The 20,676-nt window shown below is 48.8% G+C and overlaps 8 protein-coding genes across 8 annotated transcripts; 6 read left to right on the forward strand and 2 right to left on the reverse strand.

Annotated features, from left to right (window-relative positions):
• Positions 1-189: 189 nt before the first annotated feature.
• On the reverse strand, positions 190-2,163 carry N7537_002680 (ESCRT-II subunit protein VPS36; the record flags this gene model as incomplete). Its single annotated transcript, XM_056893738.1, has 3 exons — positions 190-1,803; positions 1,875-2,010; positions 2,063-2,163. 3 exons carry the CDS (start codon positions 2,161-2,163, stop codon positions 190-192), a joined length of 1,851 nt encoding a protein of 616 aa, XP_056758733.1.
• A 428-nt stretch (positions 2,164-2,591) lies between these two features.
• N7537_002681 (uncharacterized protein) lies at positions 2,592-4,196 on the forward strand (the record flags this gene model as incomplete). Its single annotated transcript, XM_056893739.1, has 3 exons — positions 2,592-2,616; positions 2,680-3,922; positions 3,983-4,196. The coding sequence occupies 3 exons, from the start codon at positions 2,592-2,594 to the stop codon at positions 4,194-4,196; spliced, it is 1,482 nt and encodes a 493-aa protein (XP_056758734.1).
• A 1,876-nt stretch (positions 4,197-6,072) lies between these two features.
• N7537_002682 (phosphatidylinositol-3-phosphate-binding protein BEM1) lies at positions 6,073-8,024 on the forward strand (the record flags this gene model as incomplete). Its single annotated transcript, XM_056893740.1, has 3 exons — positions 6,073-6,078; positions 6,148-7,062; positions 7,122-8,024. The coding sequence occupies 3 exons, from the start codon at positions 6,073-6,075 to the stop codon at positions 8,022-8,024; spliced, it is 1,824 nt and encodes a 607-aa protein (XP_056758735.1).
• Positions 8,025-8,917: 893 nt separating this feature from the next.
• N7537_002683 (AFG1/ZapE family ATPase) lies at positions 8,918-10,770 on the forward strand (the record flags this gene model as incomplete). Its single annotated transcript, XM_056893741.1, has 4 exons — positions 8,918-9,260; positions 9,322-9,775; positions 9,836-10,352; positions 10,420-10,770. The coding sequence occupies 4 exons, from the start codon at positions 8,918-8,920 to the stop codon at positions 10,768-10,770; spliced, it is 1,665 nt and encodes a 554-aa protein (XP_056758736.1).
• A 1,199-nt stretch (positions 10,771-11,969) lies between these two features.
• On the forward strand, positions 11,970-14,274 carry N7537_002684 (uncharacterized protein; the record flags this gene model as incomplete). Its single annotated transcript, XM_056893742.1, has 3 exons — positions 11,970-12,167; positions 12,241-12,666; positions 12,721-14,274. The coding sequence occupies 3 exons, from the start codon at positions 11,970-11,972 to the stop codon at positions 14,272-14,274; spliced, it is 2,178 nt and encodes a 725-aa protein (XP_056758737.1).
• Positions 14,275-14,897: 623 nt separating this feature from the next.
• N7537_002685 (putative di-, tri-valent inorganic cation transporter) lies at positions 14,898-16,582 on the forward strand (the record flags this gene model as incomplete). The annotated part of the gene is made up of 10 exons (XM_056893743.1): positions 14,898-14,976; positions 15,047-15,096; positions 15,151-15,195; positions 15,248-15,395; positions 15,458-15,538; positions 15,586-15,695; positions 15,752-16,019; positions 16,073-16,152; positions 16,212-16,454; positions 16,511-16,582. 10 exons carry the CDS (start codon positions 14,898-14,900, stop codon positions 16,580-16,582), a joined length of 1,176 nt encoding a protein of 391 aa, XP_056758738.1.
• Positions 16,583-17,283: 701 nt separating this feature from the next.
• N7537_002686 (BTB/POZ protein) lies at positions 17,284-18,081 on the reverse strand (the record flags this gene model as incomplete). Its single annotated transcript, XM_056893744.1, has 2 exons — positions 17,284-17,862; positions 17,917-18,081. 2 exons carry the CDS (start codon positions 18,079-18,081, stop codon positions 17,284-17,286), a joined length of 744 nt encoding a protein of 247 aa, XP_056758739.1.
• Positions 18,082-18,649: 568 nt separating this feature from the next.
• On the forward strand, positions 18,650-20,628 carry N7537_002687 (putative glutamyl-tRNA(Gln) amidotransferase subunit A; the record flags this gene model as incomplete). Its single annotated transcript, XM_056893745.1, has 7 exons — positions 18,650-18,925; positions 18,978-19,076; positions 19,136-19,209; positions 19,258-19,357; positions 19,411-19,832; positions 19,887-20,010; positions 20,080-20,628. The coding sequence occupies 7 exons, from the start codon at positions 18,650-18,652 to the stop codon at positions 20,626-20,628; spliced, it is 1,644 nt and encodes a 547-aa protein (XP_056758740.1).
• Positions 20,629-20,676: the final 48 nt, after the last annotated feature.

Here is a 20,676-nt window from a genome sequence, read left to right on the forward strand (position 1 = left end):
GGATCCATAGAGTTTAGCTAGGATCACTAGTTCATAGTGGGGGTAGCAAAAGGTCCCTCGGTCTCATACTCCGACCTCAAGTATGTTCTATGCATCATTTTATTATGCTCGGCGTGGGCAGGATCACACCCACGTATCAATGGGGGGTGTATGCAACTTTGTATATACATTCATATGACATCACCCACCTCAAATAACAAGGCGGGAGAAGTCATCATACTCACGAGACGAGATATAATTGTGCCAAAAACGCAGACCCTCAATACCTTCTTCTCTACAGAGAACCCCCCGATCTTCAGCCATCTCGAGCTCTTCGGCAGCCACCCCAACACTCCATTTGAATCGATGCGCAGCTTCTTGAGCAGTAACAGCCCGGCCAAATAGGGTCCAATCCCAGGGAACCGGATCGTCGGGGGGAATTCGCCGGAGCTCCTCCATCCAGGCCTGAAGTTTTTCAATGGTCTTCTCGTCACTCCAGTCATATCGCTGCACCACAAGAAGGCCACTTTTGAATCGTCGTAGACGAACTGGCAATTTGAGCTTTTCCCACAGCTCCGCTGCTTTCTGGAAATCCGAAGGACTGGCCAATTCTACTCCGTTACGGGACCGATTGAAGACAGCCCAGAGATCAATTAGACTCATAATTCCACCTTCCCGCTGCAAAATGCCTTTGCGGTCATCAGTGAGATACTCGGCCAGGTTGCGCGCAAGTTCTGATAGATATAGACTTTCAGATCCGGAACTGAGCATGTCTTTGGTTGTCACCATCCCGAGGGCCGCGGCGGACTCAGATAGAACCGCACTTGTTTCTGGAGAGCCTTCATTAGTAGTCATGCCAGACTCACGCGCCAGAGTCTCGGCCAGCGCAACTATCTGCTTGGCAGAGGCCATTAAAGCCTCCAGGTCTTCAAAGGCATTCCCTATGACGAGTTCATTTTTCCTCCGGGCTTCCAGCCCTCGGCGTTCTAATCCCGCAATACCAACCCCGGGAGGTCGTGGTGCTGAGGGTAGAGGAGTTTCAATGCTAGCGGCGGGGGGAGGCAAACCCGGCGAGGAGGCACCTTGCGACGGCGAAGGCACTGGAGGCGCATTTTGTAGAAGCCATTTTCTTTGAACCAAGGCCCCCTTAAGTCTTTCATGGAATGTCTTATCGCCACCTGCACGAAATGAAAGTTTAATGCTCTCACTAACTTCCGTGTTTGCGATATGCGATTGCTCAAATAAAGGCGCAGGAGAGTCTACACGATTGGCATTCGCTGAGGAGCCAGCAGATATAGGCGCTCCACAAATCTCGCATTCCACGAGAGATGGATGGTTCACAAAGGTACATCGTGGGCAAGAGACAGTTCCCCCGGGCCTAAAAGGTGATAGAGGCGTATTGGCATTTGGTTGGCTTGTGTCTTGCGCAATGGCCGGTGGTCCAACTGAACTCGGCAATTGAGACTCCCGGCTTGTCGCAGCACTAATCGCTGCTTTGAGGACGGTCGTAAATGGTGGTTTGATGCCACATGCTAGACAAGGAGGTAAATTTGTAGCCGCACTAGCCGTTGAGGGGTCGAAATTGGACGGAACTGGATTGGAGAAGGAGCATATGGGACAGATCCAAGTGGCATTAATTGGCTTTGGAGATGGTGAGCTCTGTGGGAGGTTGGTTTGTGGGAGGTGAGAAAGTGACTGTGTCGGATGAAGGGCCGATTGCTGGGCCAGAGCCGGGCTGGCTGTTGCGCTCCTCGACTTATCGGCCTTCTTCTTCTGGGGTTTCGGGTATATGGTGAGTTTCGGAGATGATTTCAGGAAGCCAGCCTTGAATCCGTGGGTCTGTTAGTGATCGGTTAAGAGTAAAGGTTCGAAAGGAAGATGTATGCATGTCGCACCTGAGACTCTACTCGATCGATTTCTTTCAGATCAATGGCCACTGAGTACTTCCGCGGATCCTCAGTCGCAACGTAGCACACTCTGTGGGATGTGAGATAGGCATGGCCATTTTGGTAATTCTGGATTTTGTATTTCCTTTGCCGCTAATCAGCACCCCGCGTCAGGAGCATCATCATGAGCTACTTACCCTTCATACAATCCCACCGCGTCCTGGACAAAGAGGAGGATCTCATCGGGTAATAGCAAGGGTCTGAGCGCAGTAGTCAGATCCAGCGACTTGAAGAACATCTAGTAGGTTCAACCAGCTCCCAGCATCAAGGAGATCCATAAAAGAGATTACACCTATGTCATCCAAGGCAAGGCGATTGCGATAACGCGATAACGCGGGATGGTCGGATAAACAAAGGTCCGGTGAGTAAGCGAGTATCGCTCACCGTCACGGGTCGAGTCTTTGTGCACTTTACTCTCACTCTCCCCCGGCTCGTGACCATCTCACCTGGAAAATAAACGTTCATCCTCTTTTTCTTTCATCTCAAAATCCGTACCAGCCGAGGAGTAAACTCAAAACTTGATTCTTCCAGACGTTCCTCGAGTCTTGCCCCTTCGTAGCTCTTTTCTTCCTTTCTTCCTTTCATCCTGTTTCTTTGTTTTTTCCAAATCTTGCATCTACGATGAGTTCCAGCATACCACCTTGGCGCTCTACTGCCCCAGGCACAATGTCTAGTGGATTTGCTCCAGCTGGTAAGAAAAATATTTCGACTCGAGTCTCGTTGGTCTCGTCTCAGGAGGCTAATAACCCGACAGCGGCTCCAGCATACATTCCAGTCCAAGCGCGTCGTAGCCTCGCCCATCATACCAAGACAACGAATGGAGCCGTTCCTCCCCAACCCACGCAGTGCCCATCACCCGATACGGAAGCCCGGACACGAGTGGAGTTCCCACCACCCGTACGATCGTATGTGCAACGCTGCTTTGCTCCCGAAAACCAGGTTGCAAGCGTGAGCATTCCTGAAATGCAGGAGAAGTTGAGGCACGTTATTACAGAGGCGGCCCAGAATGACAAGTTGGGATTGATCGACTGGGAAAGGCTACCTTTGCCCCAAACTATGGTGCAAAATGAACGCAACAAAATCCTGGCCAACCCCAGCTCTTCAAACTGGGCGTCCAGTCACCCAGCTTCTCCGGGGGATGCCACACGGAAGCGAAAGTCAACTGATGGCCATCATTCGGAAACTGGATCGCCACCATGGAGAAAAACTAACCGCAATCGTTTTGAAGATCGAGTTACTCACCCTACCACAGAGAAGAAACCACGCATAACACTGGACCAGTCTAGTAAGTCCAAAGCTAATTTGGAGATGAGGAGGAAGCGTTTTGAGGGAGTTGGGGGTAGTGGGACCTCTCCCTCTTCTGCAGGATCGCCGATGCGTGCTGCCGACGCGGATCAAGGCCCTGTTGTCGGGCGATGCCAAACATTGGAGAAGAACTATTTCCGATTGACCTCTGCTCCGAACCCGGACAGTGTTCGTCCTCTGCCGGTTTTACAAAAGGCCCTAGATCTATTGAAGAGAAAATGGAAGCACGATGGCAACTACGGTTACATCTGTGACCAGTTCAAGTCCTTGCGTCAAGACCTAACGGTCCAGCGCATCCGAAATGAATTCACTGTCGTTGTCTACGAAATCCACGCGCGCATCGCCTTGGAGAAAGGGGATCTTGGTGAGTACAACCAGTGCCAGACCCAGCTGCGAGTGCTCTATGCGCAACAACTTGGAGGACACCCGACAGAATTCAAGGCCTATCGTATTCTCTATTTCATTTACACACGGAACTGGACGGCGATGAACGACGCACTAGCCGACGTGACTGCAGAAGATAAGAAAGACCTGGCCGTGAAGCATGCCCTGGATGTCCGCTCTGCCCTTGCACTCGGGAACTACCATCGTTTCTTCCAGCTGTACCTTGATACGCCGAATATGGGAGCTTACCTCATGGACATGTTTGTTGATCGTGAGCGGTTGAGTGCTCTTGCAACAATGTGTAGAGCGTAAGTGTTTTTATTTTCCCCTGTTTTGTCCAAGCATTCTGGCTGACCTCATTATCGTAGATACAAACCAGATGTCAACATTCGATTTATCACAGAAGAGCTTGGATTTGAGTCTGACGAGCAGACCGCCCGTTTTGTTCTAGACCACTCCTCCGAAGAACTGCTGGAGGAGAGGAACGGGGCTGTACGGCTGTTGACGGGCAAAGCAGGCTCGTTGTTCGATCAAGCCAAAGCAGCCGCCCACCGTGTCGTCGATATCAAAGGCCAGATCTAACCCAGTTTTCATTTTCCATCCCTTTCATGAGCCGAAGATCATAACCCATTGGATCTCACTCAAAGGCATCTTATATTTTTTTTTTTGGGGGCGTATTTTCAAAAGCGGCAGGCGTTCACCACATACGCCCACACATGGATATAAGGTATCCTTTCGAGGGTTCCTAAATTTTCTTTTTTTTTCCCGTTCTTTTCCATTCTCGTTCTCCTCGGCAACCACCGGATTTCTTTTCACAGGATTGCCAGTGAAATTGCGACGATACTAACACCTCGGCGGCGTCTGATTCTGGAGTTGGTTGGTTTTTTTTCGGAGCACCAGAGGGCGAAACATGTGCTCTGTGGCTGTCTGATTGGGAGAGATGATTGCACATTGGCATAGTAAATACTTACATCCAATCTATCCACCACTTATCCCATGTGCAGAGTTCTTGACTTCGTAGATCAACAGTCGCCACGTGGTAACTAAGCCCAATTTTGGGTACTAGGAAGCGAGGTATATGTGTCCATGTGAGGCGATGTTAGCAACTGTGGTCGAGACCCAAGCCAACCTTGGAAGCGGCACAAACCATGCCTTACGTACAGAGTAAGGTAGAAATGTGGCCGATGATCGACATTAAACAGAGTTTCTTCAGCTTGCCAGTGCCTTAAATTATTATTATTATTTTTTTTTTTTTTACTTTGCTAAAAATTCTTAAAATTAGTGAAATTTTCCTCTGCATACACATATGTACGGCAGATTGCAGGAGCCGTGCATTCATGGTCAGCCCTAGAATTTTAATTTCAAAAAGATAAAAAAAATATATATATATATATAATATTTAACGGAATAATTCTCCCCATCCGATTGGGTCCCCAATTCTAGGCCCTTTGTTTTTGATACCATTTTTCTTTGTGGGGAGATTCCCCGAGTATATATAGTACCTCCATACATATTTTGTACATACTAAATTAATTTTTCCCAAAAATATTACTTAAAAAATTACTAAAGGAGGAACCTTGACAGACCCGGCTTTGAGGCGACGTCAGAATCCGCGGTTTAGGTATGGTCAATCCATGGTTACAAGTGGGGAAAGTGAGGGGCAAAGATCCTTCTTTTTCTTCTTTTTCCTTCTTTGTACCTTTTTTTATGTACCGTACCTAGGTACCTACCTTGGTAACATGCAACAATATTAGTACACAGTACTAGTAATGCATGTCTATTGTCTATCAAATATACTAAGGTACCTATAGGGGCAAGTGGAGAGACTCGGACAGAGTCGCATTTAGTCTAGTAGGGTGTGATTCTGTTGCACTAGCCGCCGGTGGATGATCATTTGTCTGCCCAACGGCGGCAACAAGTAATCAAGTAATACAGGTTGTAATCTTGACAATCTATGACAAATTCAGAGTTGGAAGGCGTGTTCGATACATTCCAATGGGGGTTTTTTCAGGTTTATTGTTCTAGAGCCGGACTTTCGACCAACTAAGACACCTAGTGTGTTGAAGTAGATGTATATCCCGAGGCTCAACCTGGGAAGGTTCCAAGGTTCTATGTTGTAGAGGCTGGCGTCATCCTGTATTGACATGACCATACCATAAAAAGGTTCATTGTCCTTAGATATTAGATATAAGACCAAAGATTAGTATAGGAGATTCCTAGTTAAATGAAATTTCTACATACTCTCTACTCCGTATCTACATAACTCAACTAAGATCACAAAGAAATCCTAAAAAAGCAAAAAGCAAAAAGCAAAAAGCGGGCCCTGACAATCATCCAAGCCGTGTGGTTGGAACCGCAATACGGATTACACTGGTCAAGGTATACATGCTAAAAAGAAGCTGCTCCTCCTTTCCTCCTCTTTCTCTCTCCTTAAACCCTTTTTCTACTCTTTCTAACCATGAAGGTGAGTTTCCCTCGGAAATATTACCTAGTATCTGTTAATTAATCCGTTGAAAATAAAAAAGGCCTTCAGGCGATCTCTAAAAGGGGAAAAAGATCCCAAACATCACCATATCTCAATTACGCCCAAATCCGCTATTGCGATCTTACCTCCAAAAAAAGTGAGTTCCTTGCGCAAAATTCGCCAGTTGGGTTGGCTTCGCCCCTCGTCCCACTTCCGAACTCGTTCTTGGCGGTGGCTGACCGCATTTCCCAGGTAATTAAAGCGCTCTACGACTACCAACCAGAGCCGGGGACCTCGCAGGAATTGGCATTCAGCAAGGGAGATTTCTTTCACGTTATCAGCAGGGAGGACGATTCGGATTGGTACGAAGCGTGCAATCCGCTGATCCCTAGTGCTAGGGGGCTTGTGCCCGTCTCCTTTTTTGAGGTTATCGGCAAAAACGAGAGGGATAGTGGGGGTTCCGGCGACCTGTCTAAGGACCACGACTCAGGATTCTCCGACCGCGGTCTTTCCCAAGATTCTCCCATCACCAAAAACGGCGCATTCAGGATGTCTGCACTCAAGGGTCAAGGTGCCATGGTCTATGGAATTGTCCAGTACGATTTTCAGGCCGAGCGACCCGATGAATTGGACGCGAAGGCAGGCGAAGCCATTATCGTCATCGCTCAATCTAACCCGGAGTGGTTTGTCGCTAAACCAATCGGTCGTCTCGGCGGCCCAGGCCTGATTCCCGTTTCTTTCATCGAATTGCGTGATATGCAGAGCGGACAGGCTGTGACCGACCCGCTTGACGCGGTGCGACGCGCCGGTGTTCCCAAGGTTGAGGAGTGGAAGAAAATGACGGCGGAATACAAAAATAGTAGTATCACACTGGGAAAAATCGAGGCTGGTCACGGCGGTGGCAACATGATGGCTGTCAACTCGGGCATGGAAAACATGCCCATGGGCCACCGGAGTCAAATGAGTCAAAATAGCAATGTTTACGTAGGCGAAATTTCTGACTCCCATTTGCGATCCCATTTACTAACGATTCGTTTGAGCAGGAGCACCAACGCAACGCTAGCAAGGGAACTTTGTCACAGGTGCCCATGTCGCAACAGAGCTACCAACTTCTCGTCCCCGTCTCCGCCTACATCCCGCGCTACTGTTTCGATAACGACAAGTATTGGTACATCATCGAGGCGAAGATGGAAGACGGTCGCTGCTGGGAGCTGTCGCGTTATTACCACGATTTCTACGACTTCCAAATCGCCCTTCTGACTCAATTCGAAGACGAAGCTGGCAACCGTGGCCGTGGGCGAACCCTCCCTTTCATGCCGGGTCCTGTCACCCACGTCACGGACGCGATTTCCAACGGCCGACGACAGAACCTGGACGAATACATCAAGAAGCTCCTGTCTATGCCCCCGCATATTTCGCGTTGTCAACTCGTGTGCGAACTCTTCACGCCCCGAGAAGGTGACTTCGAAATCGACCCCAATGCGTTCGGCGAGGATGCCCGGTTTTCGGGTGGATCTCAACACTCTGGTGGCGTGGATCCCCAGCAAACCGTGTCGCGCCAGTCTTCGCAGCAGCAAATCAATGCGTCCACCGAGCGGGTTTCTCAGCAGCGTGCCCCAGCACCCACGCCCTACGCCAATGGTGCTCCCCCGCCCATGAATCACCAACCCAGCTCCGTTACCCAAGCCTCGGGCGCATCGACCAACAGCGCGATGAAGGTCAAGGTATTCTTCCAGGATGACCTGATTGCGATTCGCATCCCATCCGGCGTGAGCATGCAACACCTCAAGGACAAGCTATGCGACCGATTGAAGATCCAGGATGATATCGTCGTGCAGTACCGTGACGAATCCTCCGGCTCCTATATTGATCTCTATACGGATCAGGATCTGGAGAACGCCATGCAGCGGAACACCAAGTTGACCCTCTTCGTCAATGTCGCATAAAAAGCACTCGTTTATTTCCTGGTGTTGCGGTCAACGATAGACTTGCCCTTGATTTCATCGATGAGGTTATCGTCAACCTCATATTAATGTTTGTCACGAGTAAGGTTGGTGCATTGGAGTTTTTAAGTGACGCATGATTCTGATTTGTTTTCTTCTTTTTTCAAACTGGTCATCAGTTCTTTGAGCGATTTCATATGGTCCATGAGGACGAGATCGCGATTTAACGAATCTGATGCGAGATGTACGGCATGGTTTTATTTCTATCTGCAAGGGTTTCTTTTCTTTTTTTTTGGACTTTGTTGGTTTTATTGTTTCTGCAATGTCGCATTATGGGCTTTTTCTTTTTTATTTCTGCGTCCATTTCGCATCAGATCTATATCTCATCCTATTCAGGATCATACCCCGGTCTGCCTGCTTCTGTGTTGTGTACATATTTTTTTTTCACTTCTCGTGCATATACCTGGGGGGCCTTTCTAAGAGAGGCTCAACCATGGTGTCTCGGCTCTTTTTGTACCAAATATAGATCTTGATATAAGTTAGAATCATGCGTGTTTAGAGATATAAACGCTATAGAGTCACGTGATGTCCTGGTTTCCGACTGTCTCTAGGAATGGAACCTAGCGGTTGTCCACTAGAGTTTTTGATAATTAGTCCAAGAGCTACAGGAGCTGTATATATATGTATATATATTGTGCGCCCGTTGTAATTTGCTATCTACAACCTGGGCCCTACCTTAGCTTTACGAAGACCCGCCGCTCTCCGAAAAACAAATCCCTGCCTACAATACAATACCTCGGTTAACGCCTTCGCATTGCAAGCGCTCTCCGCCAACTGAGCCCGACCTCGAGTCTCTCCTCACAACACACCTCCAAATACAACGCCCAAAAAAGCAAATGAGCCGCCCATCGGCAAAGCTATGCGCGGAGTGCTTTCCGAACGCGCTGCGTGCGCCTCGGGGCCTCTGCCCTACGACGTTGCGGGGCGCCACTCGTAGATCCTATGTCACAGAGCAGAGGGCGCTCAATACACTACGGCGGCCGAATCGAACTCAGTTGGTATGCGTGTCTTCAGGAAGGATATGCCCCCAGCTGGCTGTTCAATTATCGAAGGGGCGGGGTCTAGCCACAGTCTCGGACGCCGAGAAGAACACCACCGCTCCGCCACAGGATGGGCCCATGAGGGAATATGATGTGCGTGTGCAGGGGGGGAAGCTGAGGGATGATGAGTATCAGCGAGGTAGATTGTGACCAACTTCGGCGGAGCACAGTTTCAAGCTGACATGCGCCGGTTTTCATAGGGATTATCCAAAATCTACAGGACCTCTTTCAAGCCCTGAAAGATTATAACCCGCCCGAGGTTGTTCACCCCAAGCCCGAGTCTCTGGATCCCCAGCAAAAGTCGTCCTTCTTTGGGTCTCTGTTTGGCGGTGGCTCGAAGAAGAGGGAAAAGTCGGCTATTCCCGATAACCTCCCGAAGGGACTGTACATGTATGGTGATGTCGGGTGCGGCAAGACGATGTTGATGGATCTATTCTTCGATACGCTGCCGCCGAATATCAAGAACAAGACGCGCATTCACTTCCATAACTTCATGCAGGACGTACATAAGCGCATGCACGTAGTGAAGATGAAGTATGGAAATGACTTTGATGCGCTTCCGATGGTTGCCGCCGATATCGCCGAGCTCGCGGGCGTGCTTTGCTTTGACGAGTTCCAGTGTACGGATGTAGCCGATGCAATGATCCTGCGACGGTATGTTTTCTCTTCGCAGACGCGGCCTATGAAAAGCTCAGCTGACAATTCACCATCCAGTCTTCTCGAGATCCTAATGTCGCACGGTGTCGTCCTTGTCACCACATCCAACCGTCATCCAGATGACCTGTACAAAAATGGCATCCAGCGCGAATCCTTCATTCCATGCATCAACCTCCTCAAGACTGATCTGAGCGTCATCAACCTCAACTCCCCAACAGATTACCGCAAAATTCCCCGACCCCCGGCTGCCGTCTACCACCACCCGCTGGACGAGGATGCACAGCAGCACGCGCAGAGGTGGTTCGAGTTCCTGGGTGACCCCATAAATGACCCCCCACACACAGAATCGCAGGTTGTCTGGGGCCGCAAAATCAAGGTTCCCCATGCTAGCGGCAAGGCTGCACAGTTCACCTTCCAGGAGCTCATCGGCACGGCCACGGGTGCAGCCGACTACCTCGAGCTCGTCCGGCATTACGATGCATTCATTGTCACGGACGTGCCGGGCATGAACCATACCCAGCGTGATCTGGCTCGACGCTTTATTACCTTTATCGATGCGGTATATGAGAGCAGGGTGAGTTATGAGCAACGGTCTTGTTCACTGTTTTATTATGCAGCCAGCTAACAACGCACATCAACAGGCTAAACTAGTCCTCACTACCGAAGTCCCCCTAACAAACCTCTTCATCTCTGAAACCGACGTAAAGAAATCACTCCAAGGCGACGGCGGCGACCATTCAGATCTTTCCGACGCAATGCGCAATCTAATGGACGATCTCGGCATGTCCGTGCAGGCACTGAAGAACACTTCTATTTTCAGTGGTGATGAGGAGCGATTTGCGTTTGCGCGTGCGCTTTCCCGTCTTTCTGAGATGGGGAGCAAGGAGTGGGTGGAGCGTGGGTTGGGGCTTGGAAACAGTCCTGCGCAGACCAAGGAGGAACGGATCGCTTGGCAGAAGACGCGGAGTCACTGGAGTGAGGATAATATGTAGATTCTGCTTGTCCTACCTCTATTTTCGTTCAGACGCTACATTGTGCTATAGAGAGATACCTGTGCACATAGATCGAGTTTGGTGTATAACTATAGCATAGCATTTCTTAGAACGAATTATCTTGGATTCCCCTTGAGTTACCTACCGAAGAGGGACTTTCCAAGTTAAAAAAAAATGAAACATACAACAGTGAGGATTCGCTGGTGGTCACCCACCCAACTACTAACTCACCGGCGTGTGGCTTAAGTACGGCTGAGCGGACGGGAAGCCCTGTTTTCCACACCCTATGGTCGTATGTATTCGGTTATGTATAGGACTTGATGGTAGCTGCATGAGTATATGGAAGGGACAACATGTTTAGCGTCGCACGTGTCGACAGTCCACTCGAAGCTGGAACCCACGAAGGAAAATCGACCTAAAAGTTAAGAGTAGGAACGAGTTCTTCCAAAAGCTTTCGCAAGTATCAAGTAGATCTACCTTATTTAACTCCCAGCTTAGTTCCCCGTAGTCTCTGCTCGGGCATGATTTCCACTGATATTAGGTGACGTCATACTTCGTCAAGTTCTGTGGGATAATTCGCTTGGGCAGGATGTCCAATAAATAGGAAGCTCGAATCCAGGCATGAGTTCACGTCATCGGCGACCTGCAATCGGCATGACCCATCATACCCAATGTCAATGCCTTGTATTCCAAGGTTGCCAGTGGAGCTCCCCATGATCGACCACAGACAACACACAACACAGGTAAAAAGCTACCGAGCTATACAGTACAGTAGCTCCCCTTAGGTGGATTGCAGGAAACTGCCCCGCGAATTAAAATGAAGGAATTCGCAATGGTTCTTGTTTGCTTTGCTCTATTACAGGTTTTCTTGTCGGCATTGGTTAGTAAGGTGCCCGGCGTTAGAGTACAGGTGGTAGGTCATACTATGATCATTCTTACAATGCGGTTATTCCACCCTGGCTAGACCCCATGGCTTGGGTAATACACTATGGGCTTTGTAATTGCATGATTTTATTTCGTTGGTAAATGCGACCTCGCAACTGGAGGGATTACATCATTGACGTCGCACTGGCACATGGATCAGGTTGGTTTTTATATATAAAGTGGGAAAGTGGGAAATTCAGGCCAACACACACTTTGCCTACTACGTTTTTTCCCCCTTCATCTCTAGTATCATTAATATCAACCACACACACACTATGGCAGCAAATCCAAACTCCAAGGCTGCAGACGGCAAACACGCCGATCTACAAAGGGACACTGTCGATGTCCACGACAAGCAGCACATGACAACCGACCATGGAGTCAAAATCTCCAACCCGGATCAATGGCTCCGTATCGTAGACGAAAAGAAGACCGGGCCTTCACTTCTGGAAGACCAAATCGCCCGCGAGAAGGTAAATCTACACATCCATATCCGTACACATATACATTGATATATCTCCGAACAAATAAACTAACCAACAACAGATAATGCGCTTCGACCACGAACGCATCCCAGAGCGAGTAGTGCACGCACGTGGAACAGGCGCCTTTGGTAAATTCAAACTATACGAGAGCGCTGCGGACGTAACAACTGCTGGAATCCTGACCGATACCAGCCGGGAGACGCCCCTGTTCCTGCGGTTCTCAACTGTGCAGGGTAGTAAGGGCAGTGCGGACACGGTGCGCGATGTGCGCGGGTTCGCCATCAAGATGTATACCGCGGAGGGCAATTGGGATATTGTCGGGAACAATATTCCTGTTTTCTTCATTCAGGACTCGATCAAGTTCCCTGATGTTATTCATTCTGTTAAGCCCGAGCCGCATAATGAGGTGCCGCAGGGTCAGTCTGCGCATAATAACTTCTGGGATTTCCAGTATATGCACTCGGAAGTTACGCATATGAACCAGTGGGTTAGTATTTCTATTTCCTCGTTGGGTTGTGGTTGCTGACACGGTTCATGGTAGATTATGTCTGATAGAGCTATTCCGCGGTCGTTCCGGATGATGCAGGGATTCGGCGTGAATACTTATTCCTTGATTAATAAGGCTGGCAAGCGCCATTTCGTCAAGTTCCACTTCACCCCAGAGCTTGGCGTACACTCGCTCGTCTGGGATGAAGCGTTGAAGATCGGCGGCCAGGATCCCGATTTCCACCGGAAAGATTTAATGGAGGCGATCGAGGCAGGACACTTCCCACGATGGAAGTTCGGCCTGCAGCTCATCCCCGAAGAAAAGGCCGACAACTTCGAGTTCGACCCTCTCGACGCCACGAAGGTCTGGCCCGAGGAGTTAGTTCCCATCCGCTATATCGGCGAGATGGAGCTCAACCGCAACGTCGACGAATTTTTCCCTCAGACCGAGCAGGTCGCATTCTGCACGAGCCACATCGTGCCGGGGATCGACTTCTCCGATGATCCTCTGCTTCAAGGCCGTAACTTCTCATACTTTGACACGCAGATCTCGCGACTCGGACCAAATTGGGAAGAACTTCCTATCAACCGGCCAGTATGTCCATACATGAGTCTAGTCAACCGCGACGGCCAGGGAAGACACCGCATCACAAAGGGCAAGGTGAACTACTGGCCGAACCGATTCGAAGCCAACCCGCCCGCGACAGCAGAGCAGGGCGGCTTCGTCACCTACCCGCAGAAGCAGCAAGGCGCGAAGAAGCGCGCGCTGTCAGATAAGTTCAAGGAGCACTTCAACCAGGCGCAGGTATTCTACAACTCGCTGTCACCGATTGAAAAGCTGCACGTGGCGAAGGCATTCTCCTTCGAGCTAGACCACTGCGATGATCCTGTCGTCTACAAGCGCATGACAGAGCGTCTATCAGCAATTGATCTTGACTTAGCCAAGACCGTCGCGAAGAATGTCGGCGGCGACACACCCGCCAAGTCCCTCAAGGAAAACAAGGGCACCAAGGCCAAGGGTCTGAGCCAACTTGAATACATGCCGGAGAAACCCATCATCACGACGCGCCGTATCGCTATCCTGCTTGCCGATGGCTTCGACTTCAATCAGTATACCACGATGAAAGAAGTGCTTGGCGAGCGCGGGGCATTTGTCTTCACGATCGGCGCGCAGCGTCAGGGTGTGACTGCCGAGTCTGGACAGAAAGTTATCCCCGATCACTTCTATTCTGGGGCGCGGTCGACGCTGTTCGATGCCGTTTACGTGCCTGGCGGAAAACATATCCAGGCGCTGTCGAAAAATGGCGTTTTCAAGCACTGGATCTCCGAGGCTTTTGCTCATCTTAAGGCTATTGCTGGTGCTAACGAGGCTGTGCCGTTTATTGAGAGGCAGATCGGGCTTTCTGAGGTCGAGGTTGCGAAGAGTGGTTCTCCGCTCAAGGAGTCGTATGGTGTTATTACGGGCTATGGGGATGCGGTTTCATTGTTGAAGGTCGGAACGGTCGGGCCTGATGCGAAGGGTCTGGCTGAGCAGTTTATTTGGCATATTTCTCGACACCGTAACTGGGCGCGTGAGCTGGATGGACTTTCTGACCAGATTGCTGCTTGAGTTGGTGCTTGTGTTGAAATGAATTGGATGTGACCATGAAAATTGTATAAAGATTGTTTAATTTTTTTGTTTTTAATGAGGGTTGAATCATTTCATCTAATATTCAAGGTTGTGATACACTGCGTAAACAAGTCTGCATTCCTCATCGGCTGATCTGCGAAATATACAATCTCGATCCACAAGCTCATGTAGGGCTGGGGAAAATTCCAGGCTGTCAGTGTCCTCTGGCAGATCCTTTTGAGCTCATGTAGCTCTAGCCCTTAGTACCTGTGCCCAACCCTAACCCTTCCCATACAACATACCCCAACCGCCATGAACAATGGTATACTACCATTACAGAGACATTGAAGCACTTAAGTCCAATAAATCACCCAATCTCTCTTTAATACTCAAGATCCCGCATACCATGTCATTTACATACCTTATCGGAGCTACCGGTCACATTTCAATGCGAAGAGTTACACGGCAGGAATAGCGCACCAGCCCTTGCTTTTTGAACCAGAGTGGACGACAGAGGTGTTCACTATCTCACAGCGAACAATGTCCCTTTCGTCAATGGCAAGCTACGTTCCTAGATTTTTGTTCTGTTTCAATTCTTCTTCTGTTATTGGATCCCCGCAGTCATGGTTCATCTATCACGCTCAACACGGCTGAGCGTTGTGATTGGTATATCGACATGTTTCTTTCTAGCTGAGATTTCGGGTCGGTTACCCTATCTTGCTTGTGATGGTAGTGATTTTGGTATGGAATTGATGTACTGATACTGGGCTAGTCGGGTTCTATACCCACTCTATTTCTCTGATTGCGGATGCTTTCCACTATGTAAGCGTTTTCGGGTGTGGAGTCGGGAGATTTGTTGGCTAATATACATTGCAGCTGAATGATTTAGTTGGGTTTATCATTGCCCTTGTTGCATTGAAGGTACTGTGTGGTTTGGCCTTTGGATGCGTCGTGGTGCTGATGTGAAATATAGAAATCTGAACGCAGTGAGTCGCCCAAGGCGCTTACTTTTGGTTGGCAGCGGGCTCAGCTGCTCGGTGCCTTTTTCAATGGTGTTCTTCTGTTTGGACTGGGCATTAGTATATTTTTGCAGTCTATTGAGCGATTCATTGCTATACATAGTCGGTGCCATCGCCCTGACTGGATGTTGATCCTATCTGGCCATGACTGACGGTGCATCTAGATGTTCATAACCCCAAGCTGATGTTCATCATTGGGTGTATCGGATTGGGCCTAAATATTATCAGCGCAGTCTTCCTTCACGGTACGGTTAATGAGGTCGTTGTTAAGTATAACGCTAACGATGCCCAGAACATGGACATGGACATGAACATGAACACAGTCATGACCATAGCCCATCGCCCACAATTGAGACACCGGTTCTTCCTATTGACGAAGAATTCCATGACTCTAGCACCAAAGTAAGCTGCGAAAATTTGAGGAATGCAATTAATCGAGAGCAACTGACACAGATTAGCATCACGATCACAAACATCTTCATTTCGAAAAACATCACTGCGCAGACACAGGCGGTCATAGTCATGGTCATGGTGGCCACGACCACGGTGATCTAGGTATGATGGGAGTGATGATCCACGTTATCGGCGATGCAATCAATAACCTGGGCGTCATGGCCGCGGGTCTGATTATCTGGCTCGCTGCACCCCATGCCGGCCGATACTACGCCGATCCCGGTGTGAGCATGTTCATTGCCATCCTCATCATTCTATCGTCTTTCCCTCTGAGTAAGTCTTCTCAACAGAAGGCAGTTAAGGGAAATAGAGCTGACACAATTCAGTGCGCCGGGCGGGGATGATCCTGCTAGAGAGCGTGCCTACAGGGGTTGATATGTGCGATGTTCAACACGACCTAGAGAAGGTAATTCCTCCACCTCCACCTTCATCATTCTATTTTCTTTTATCCCTAACAATCACCAGATCAAGGGCGTCAACTCAGTCCACGAACTCCACATCTGGCGCCTCAACCAACAAAAAACCCTCGCCTCAGTGCACGTTGTCGTGTCTGAGGACTCGGTCGAGGATTTTATGAAGACAGCGCGCGTGATCAATGAGTGTTTCCACGCCTATGGAATCCACTCAATTACACTGCAGCCCGAGCTATCGGGGGAAGTTGACGAGGTGTTGCATGAATCTCCTCGGTGCCAGGTTATCTGCGGGACGGTGTGTGAGCAGTTGACATGCTGTGGATAGAATGAGGACATGTCCATGATGTCAAGGTAGCAACCTCCTTCCATCAACCAGCCAAGTGGTCGAGCAGTAACTCGACCATCGCATCTTCCTTGGTCTAGTGGTGATGATTTCCGCTTGTCATTAACACCGATAAGCGCGGGAGACCGGGGTTCGATTCCCCGAGGGAGAGATTTCTTTTTATATTTTCTTTTTATGTTTTCTTTTTGTGTATTTTCAATAACAAAATTATTGAGTGAATATTAATCTATTTGAAATGCCTGTTTCAAGTAGTGATTGGTTCATTTTCCAGAATGTCGCTATCAGTGTCATTGGCTCTTGGCATATCAATTAGATATACCTTGAGGGAGGGTTAGAAAGATTAATAATTGCATTTGACCTTTTATTCCAAAAAGGTATTTCATTTACTAGTGAATTGACATGTACGGAGGGAGTACTCCGGATATTATATATATTGCTTTGAAATCCAACCTGTCAAACGCCTTGGTTGGCCACGGTATTTACCCTTGGAACCTCCCTAGTTGCAAGGCTATTCTCCAGCGGGTTTAGCGGTGGCCCCCATATAAGAAGTGCAGAGAACCTTTTGTCCATTCCCATTGCTTTTGCTTGTTCCTCTATCACCAAAGGCATCGTGAGAATTGAAAAGGCATGGTGGCCGACAGCGGCCGCTCCAAAGTAAAACCCTAATGCTAATGGTAGGTTTAGACTTTGTGCATGTAATATCTATCATGATCTCGAGATATCAGTGTACAGCCATACATAACTCATAAATGGAACTAGCTTTTGTAATAGCGCGCTTTCGTCAGTGTCGTGCACCGCAAGAAGCACAGCGGAAAACCCCCGTTTCATACTCTATAAATTTCAATCCTACATCAAATGGCGTGCAACACTTTCGACACTCGGCGAAAGAGATGAGTTTCTGAGTAAATATCTTAAAAACGTCGTTTTCCTTTGGATGTTTTACCAGCCCATTCTGGACTAGGTTCGCGATGGTCAGTGACCCAAGGCACCCGAAAGAGTCCAAGAGATGAAGTATCTCTGGTCTTTCGATGAGATCAGTGATATGCGTTGAGATGACATCGACAATAATTTCCCGTAGGCTTGATTCATGTGAAGGCACTGAATTCATGACTTCATGAGCGACGTCGGGAAATACTAGAGAGTTCCAATTTGCAGTTGCCCACCGAGAAAACTTTTGAGTAGCCAGGGACTTTAGAGGCTCAATTCCGAATTTATCAGCCGTGATAAATACTTCTATATTATTGAGAGGAATTTCCTTAGGTTCTGTATCGTTCGATTTATCCTCTGGATTGGGCGCCTCGTTATATTCCCGAAGGTAAAGGAAGGACAAAACACGTTCAATGGTTTCTGGATTATCTTCCTGTTAGCAACCGAAATGCATCAGCCAAGGTTTCTCTCGATTATACCTTGAAACCGCCACAGACTGCGCTCTTGAAGTAGCTTGACTGGGTGCAAATAATAGCCTGGTGAGATTTGAAAGTGATTCATTGACAAATGATTTCCATGTTAGAGAATTAATTCCTCTCGTAGAAGCAAGTCTTGGCATGACGTGCTTAAAACCAGATATATCCCCCGACATGATGCAATTTTTGATATTTTCTTGATCCCTCGTGTCTTTAAGAAAGAAGAAAATTAAATTTTTTCAACATCCAGGGGACCTGTATATTTACCTATGGGTGGACGTGACTATGTCGCGTAGATATGTATAGCTATAAATATACAATGATCAATATAAAGATCAGGACCTAATAGGGGTCAACAGTATACCGGGGGTGAGCCCTACCTAGATATGCAGGTAACCCATCAATGTTTAGAGTCTTTTCCTTGATTTGGTCAAGATTAGAGAGATATATAAAGGCGTACGAAAGTATTTTGCCTATCAAAGGCAGAACGGAATTACTCCGCATCCATTCCATGTAATCAGCAAGACGTCCCGCAGATAAGAGATCTCCAATCTGCCATGCAGGGACCATTAGGAAAGGTCATGGTCTAAGAAGTTCCGATTCCGAGATAGCCATGTCACACAGATTGTGTGCGGGGAAGTGCATAAGACGAGTGTGTTTATCTTTCTTCCTTCCTCTCATATCCAAGTTTACCCTTCAAACCCACCAGTATACCCCCATATTCAATTTCAATTATCACTCAACATGACTCGTAACTGGGAGAGCCAAGCCCAAAAGGGCAAAGATATCTTAAACAATTCCATTCCGAAGCAATGGCTTCTCCCCGTGGATAGGCTGCCACCAGTCTCCCAAAAGAGTGTGGTTGATTTCCCCAAGCAAAGCGGGTTGTTGAATGAGCGCGAGCTCCTTATTACTGAGATGTCGGCCACCGCACTGGTAACGGAAATGGGCGATGGAAAACTGAGTGCGGAAGAAGTGGTGGTTGCGTTCTTGAAGAGGGCTGTGTTGGGCCACCAACTGGTGAGACTAAGAGACTCTGCCTTTGTAATTCCAGCGTTGACATTCTTACTAGCTCAATTTCGCAACAGAGTTTATGGCAGACGAGGCAATCACTCGCGCCAGAGAACATGACGAGTACTACAGACGCACAGGGAAACTGGTCGGGCCTCTGGTAAGCTCATATACATGCCTAAAGTTTATACCGGCAGGTTTTAATGAAACAAACCACAGCATGGAATACCGATCAGTGTAAAAGAGCACATAGGTATGAAGAACAGGACATGCAACACGGGATATGTAGCTTGGTAAGTAGAACTCTACCACGACAAACCGATATTACTGACAAGCAACAGGGTTGATAAAGTCAGCACGGAAGATGCCCTTCTCCTCCAAATCCTATCCAAAGCCGGCGCCATCTTCCATGTCCGGACTAACCAGCCCCAGTCATTAATGGTATGTCCATAAATTCTACCTTACCGGTGGACCTCATAACTAACGCCGTCTAGCACCTATGCTGCAGCAACAACATCACCGGCACAACATTAAACCCACTCAACCGCACTCTAAGTCCAGGCGGGTCCTCTGGCGGCGAGGGCGCATCAATGGGCTTCCGGTGCGCGCCACTAGGGATTGGAACTGATATCGGCGGATCAATTCGCTGCCCCGCATCGTTTTGCGGTGCATACGGCTTCCGTCCTTCCTCACTGCGGAACCCTGTAACGGGACTCAAAGTGGTTGCTTCCGGACAGGAAACTATCCGCGGAGTGGTGGGTCCGTTGGCTAGTTGCTCGATTGAGGACCTCGAGCTGTTCCAGAGAGCTGTATTAGAGCAGGAGCCTTGGGAGATCGAGATGTCGCTGATGCCTGTGCCATGGAAGACGGTTGCTCCGACACGGGATATGACTGTGGCTATTATGTGGGACGATGGGTGCGTCATGATCCAAATATATGTTTGTTGTCAGTGTGCTAATCCATTTCCTAGCTGCGTCCGCCCCCATCCACCTATCACTCGCGCTTTGAGACTGGCCAAGGAGAAGTTGGTAGCGGCAGGCGTGAAAGTCGTAGACTGGGAGCCGTATAAGCACCAACATGGTTGGGAAGTTATTGTGAGTGCTGAATCTGCGTTGGTCATGCACTGCGTTGGTCATGCACGCTAGAACGCTAACATGGCCCAGTCCGCTCTATACTACCCCGATGCTGCCAGCAAGCAACGCGAGGTTATTGCGCAGTCAGGCGAGCCATTACGCCCACTAACCGACTGGGCTCTCTCCTATAGCCGAAGCACACCTCTTTCCCACCCCGAGGCATGGGCCTTGCAGGAACAGCGCGATATCTACAGAGACGAGTACCACGCTCTTCTTAAGCGTCGTGGTGTTGAGTTTATTCTCTCCCCGACATATCCCGCTGCCGCGGCAGTGATGGGCGAGTCGCAGTATTGGAATTATACTGCTATTTGGAACTTAGTAGATCTGCCTTCTGTGGTGTTCCCATCTGGAATTACTGTGGATCCAAAGGTAGATGTGTTGACGGAGCAGGATAAGAAGTATGTTCCCCGGGATGAGGTTGATGAGAGGGAGTGGCGTAAGTACGAGGACCCGGAGAAGTATGAGGGCGCATCTGTGGGGCTGCAGATTGCTGGCAGACGATTCAAGGATGAAGAGACCCTAGCAGCGGCGAAGATTGTCGAGGAGATTGTTAGGGAGAAGAAGCACTTGAAGATTTGACTTGGGAATGGAGATTAATTGCATATATTAATTTTACTTTTAACACAT

The sequence above is a fragment of the Penicillium hordei genome (genome assembly GCF_028827395.1).
Source record: "Penicillium hordei strain IBT 12815 chromosome Unknown utg000001l_segment0_segment0, whole genome shotgun sequence".
Classification (NCBI taxonomy): Eukaryota; Fungi; Ascomycota; class Eurotiomycetes; order Eurotiales; family Aspergillaceae; genus Penicillium; species Penicillium hordei.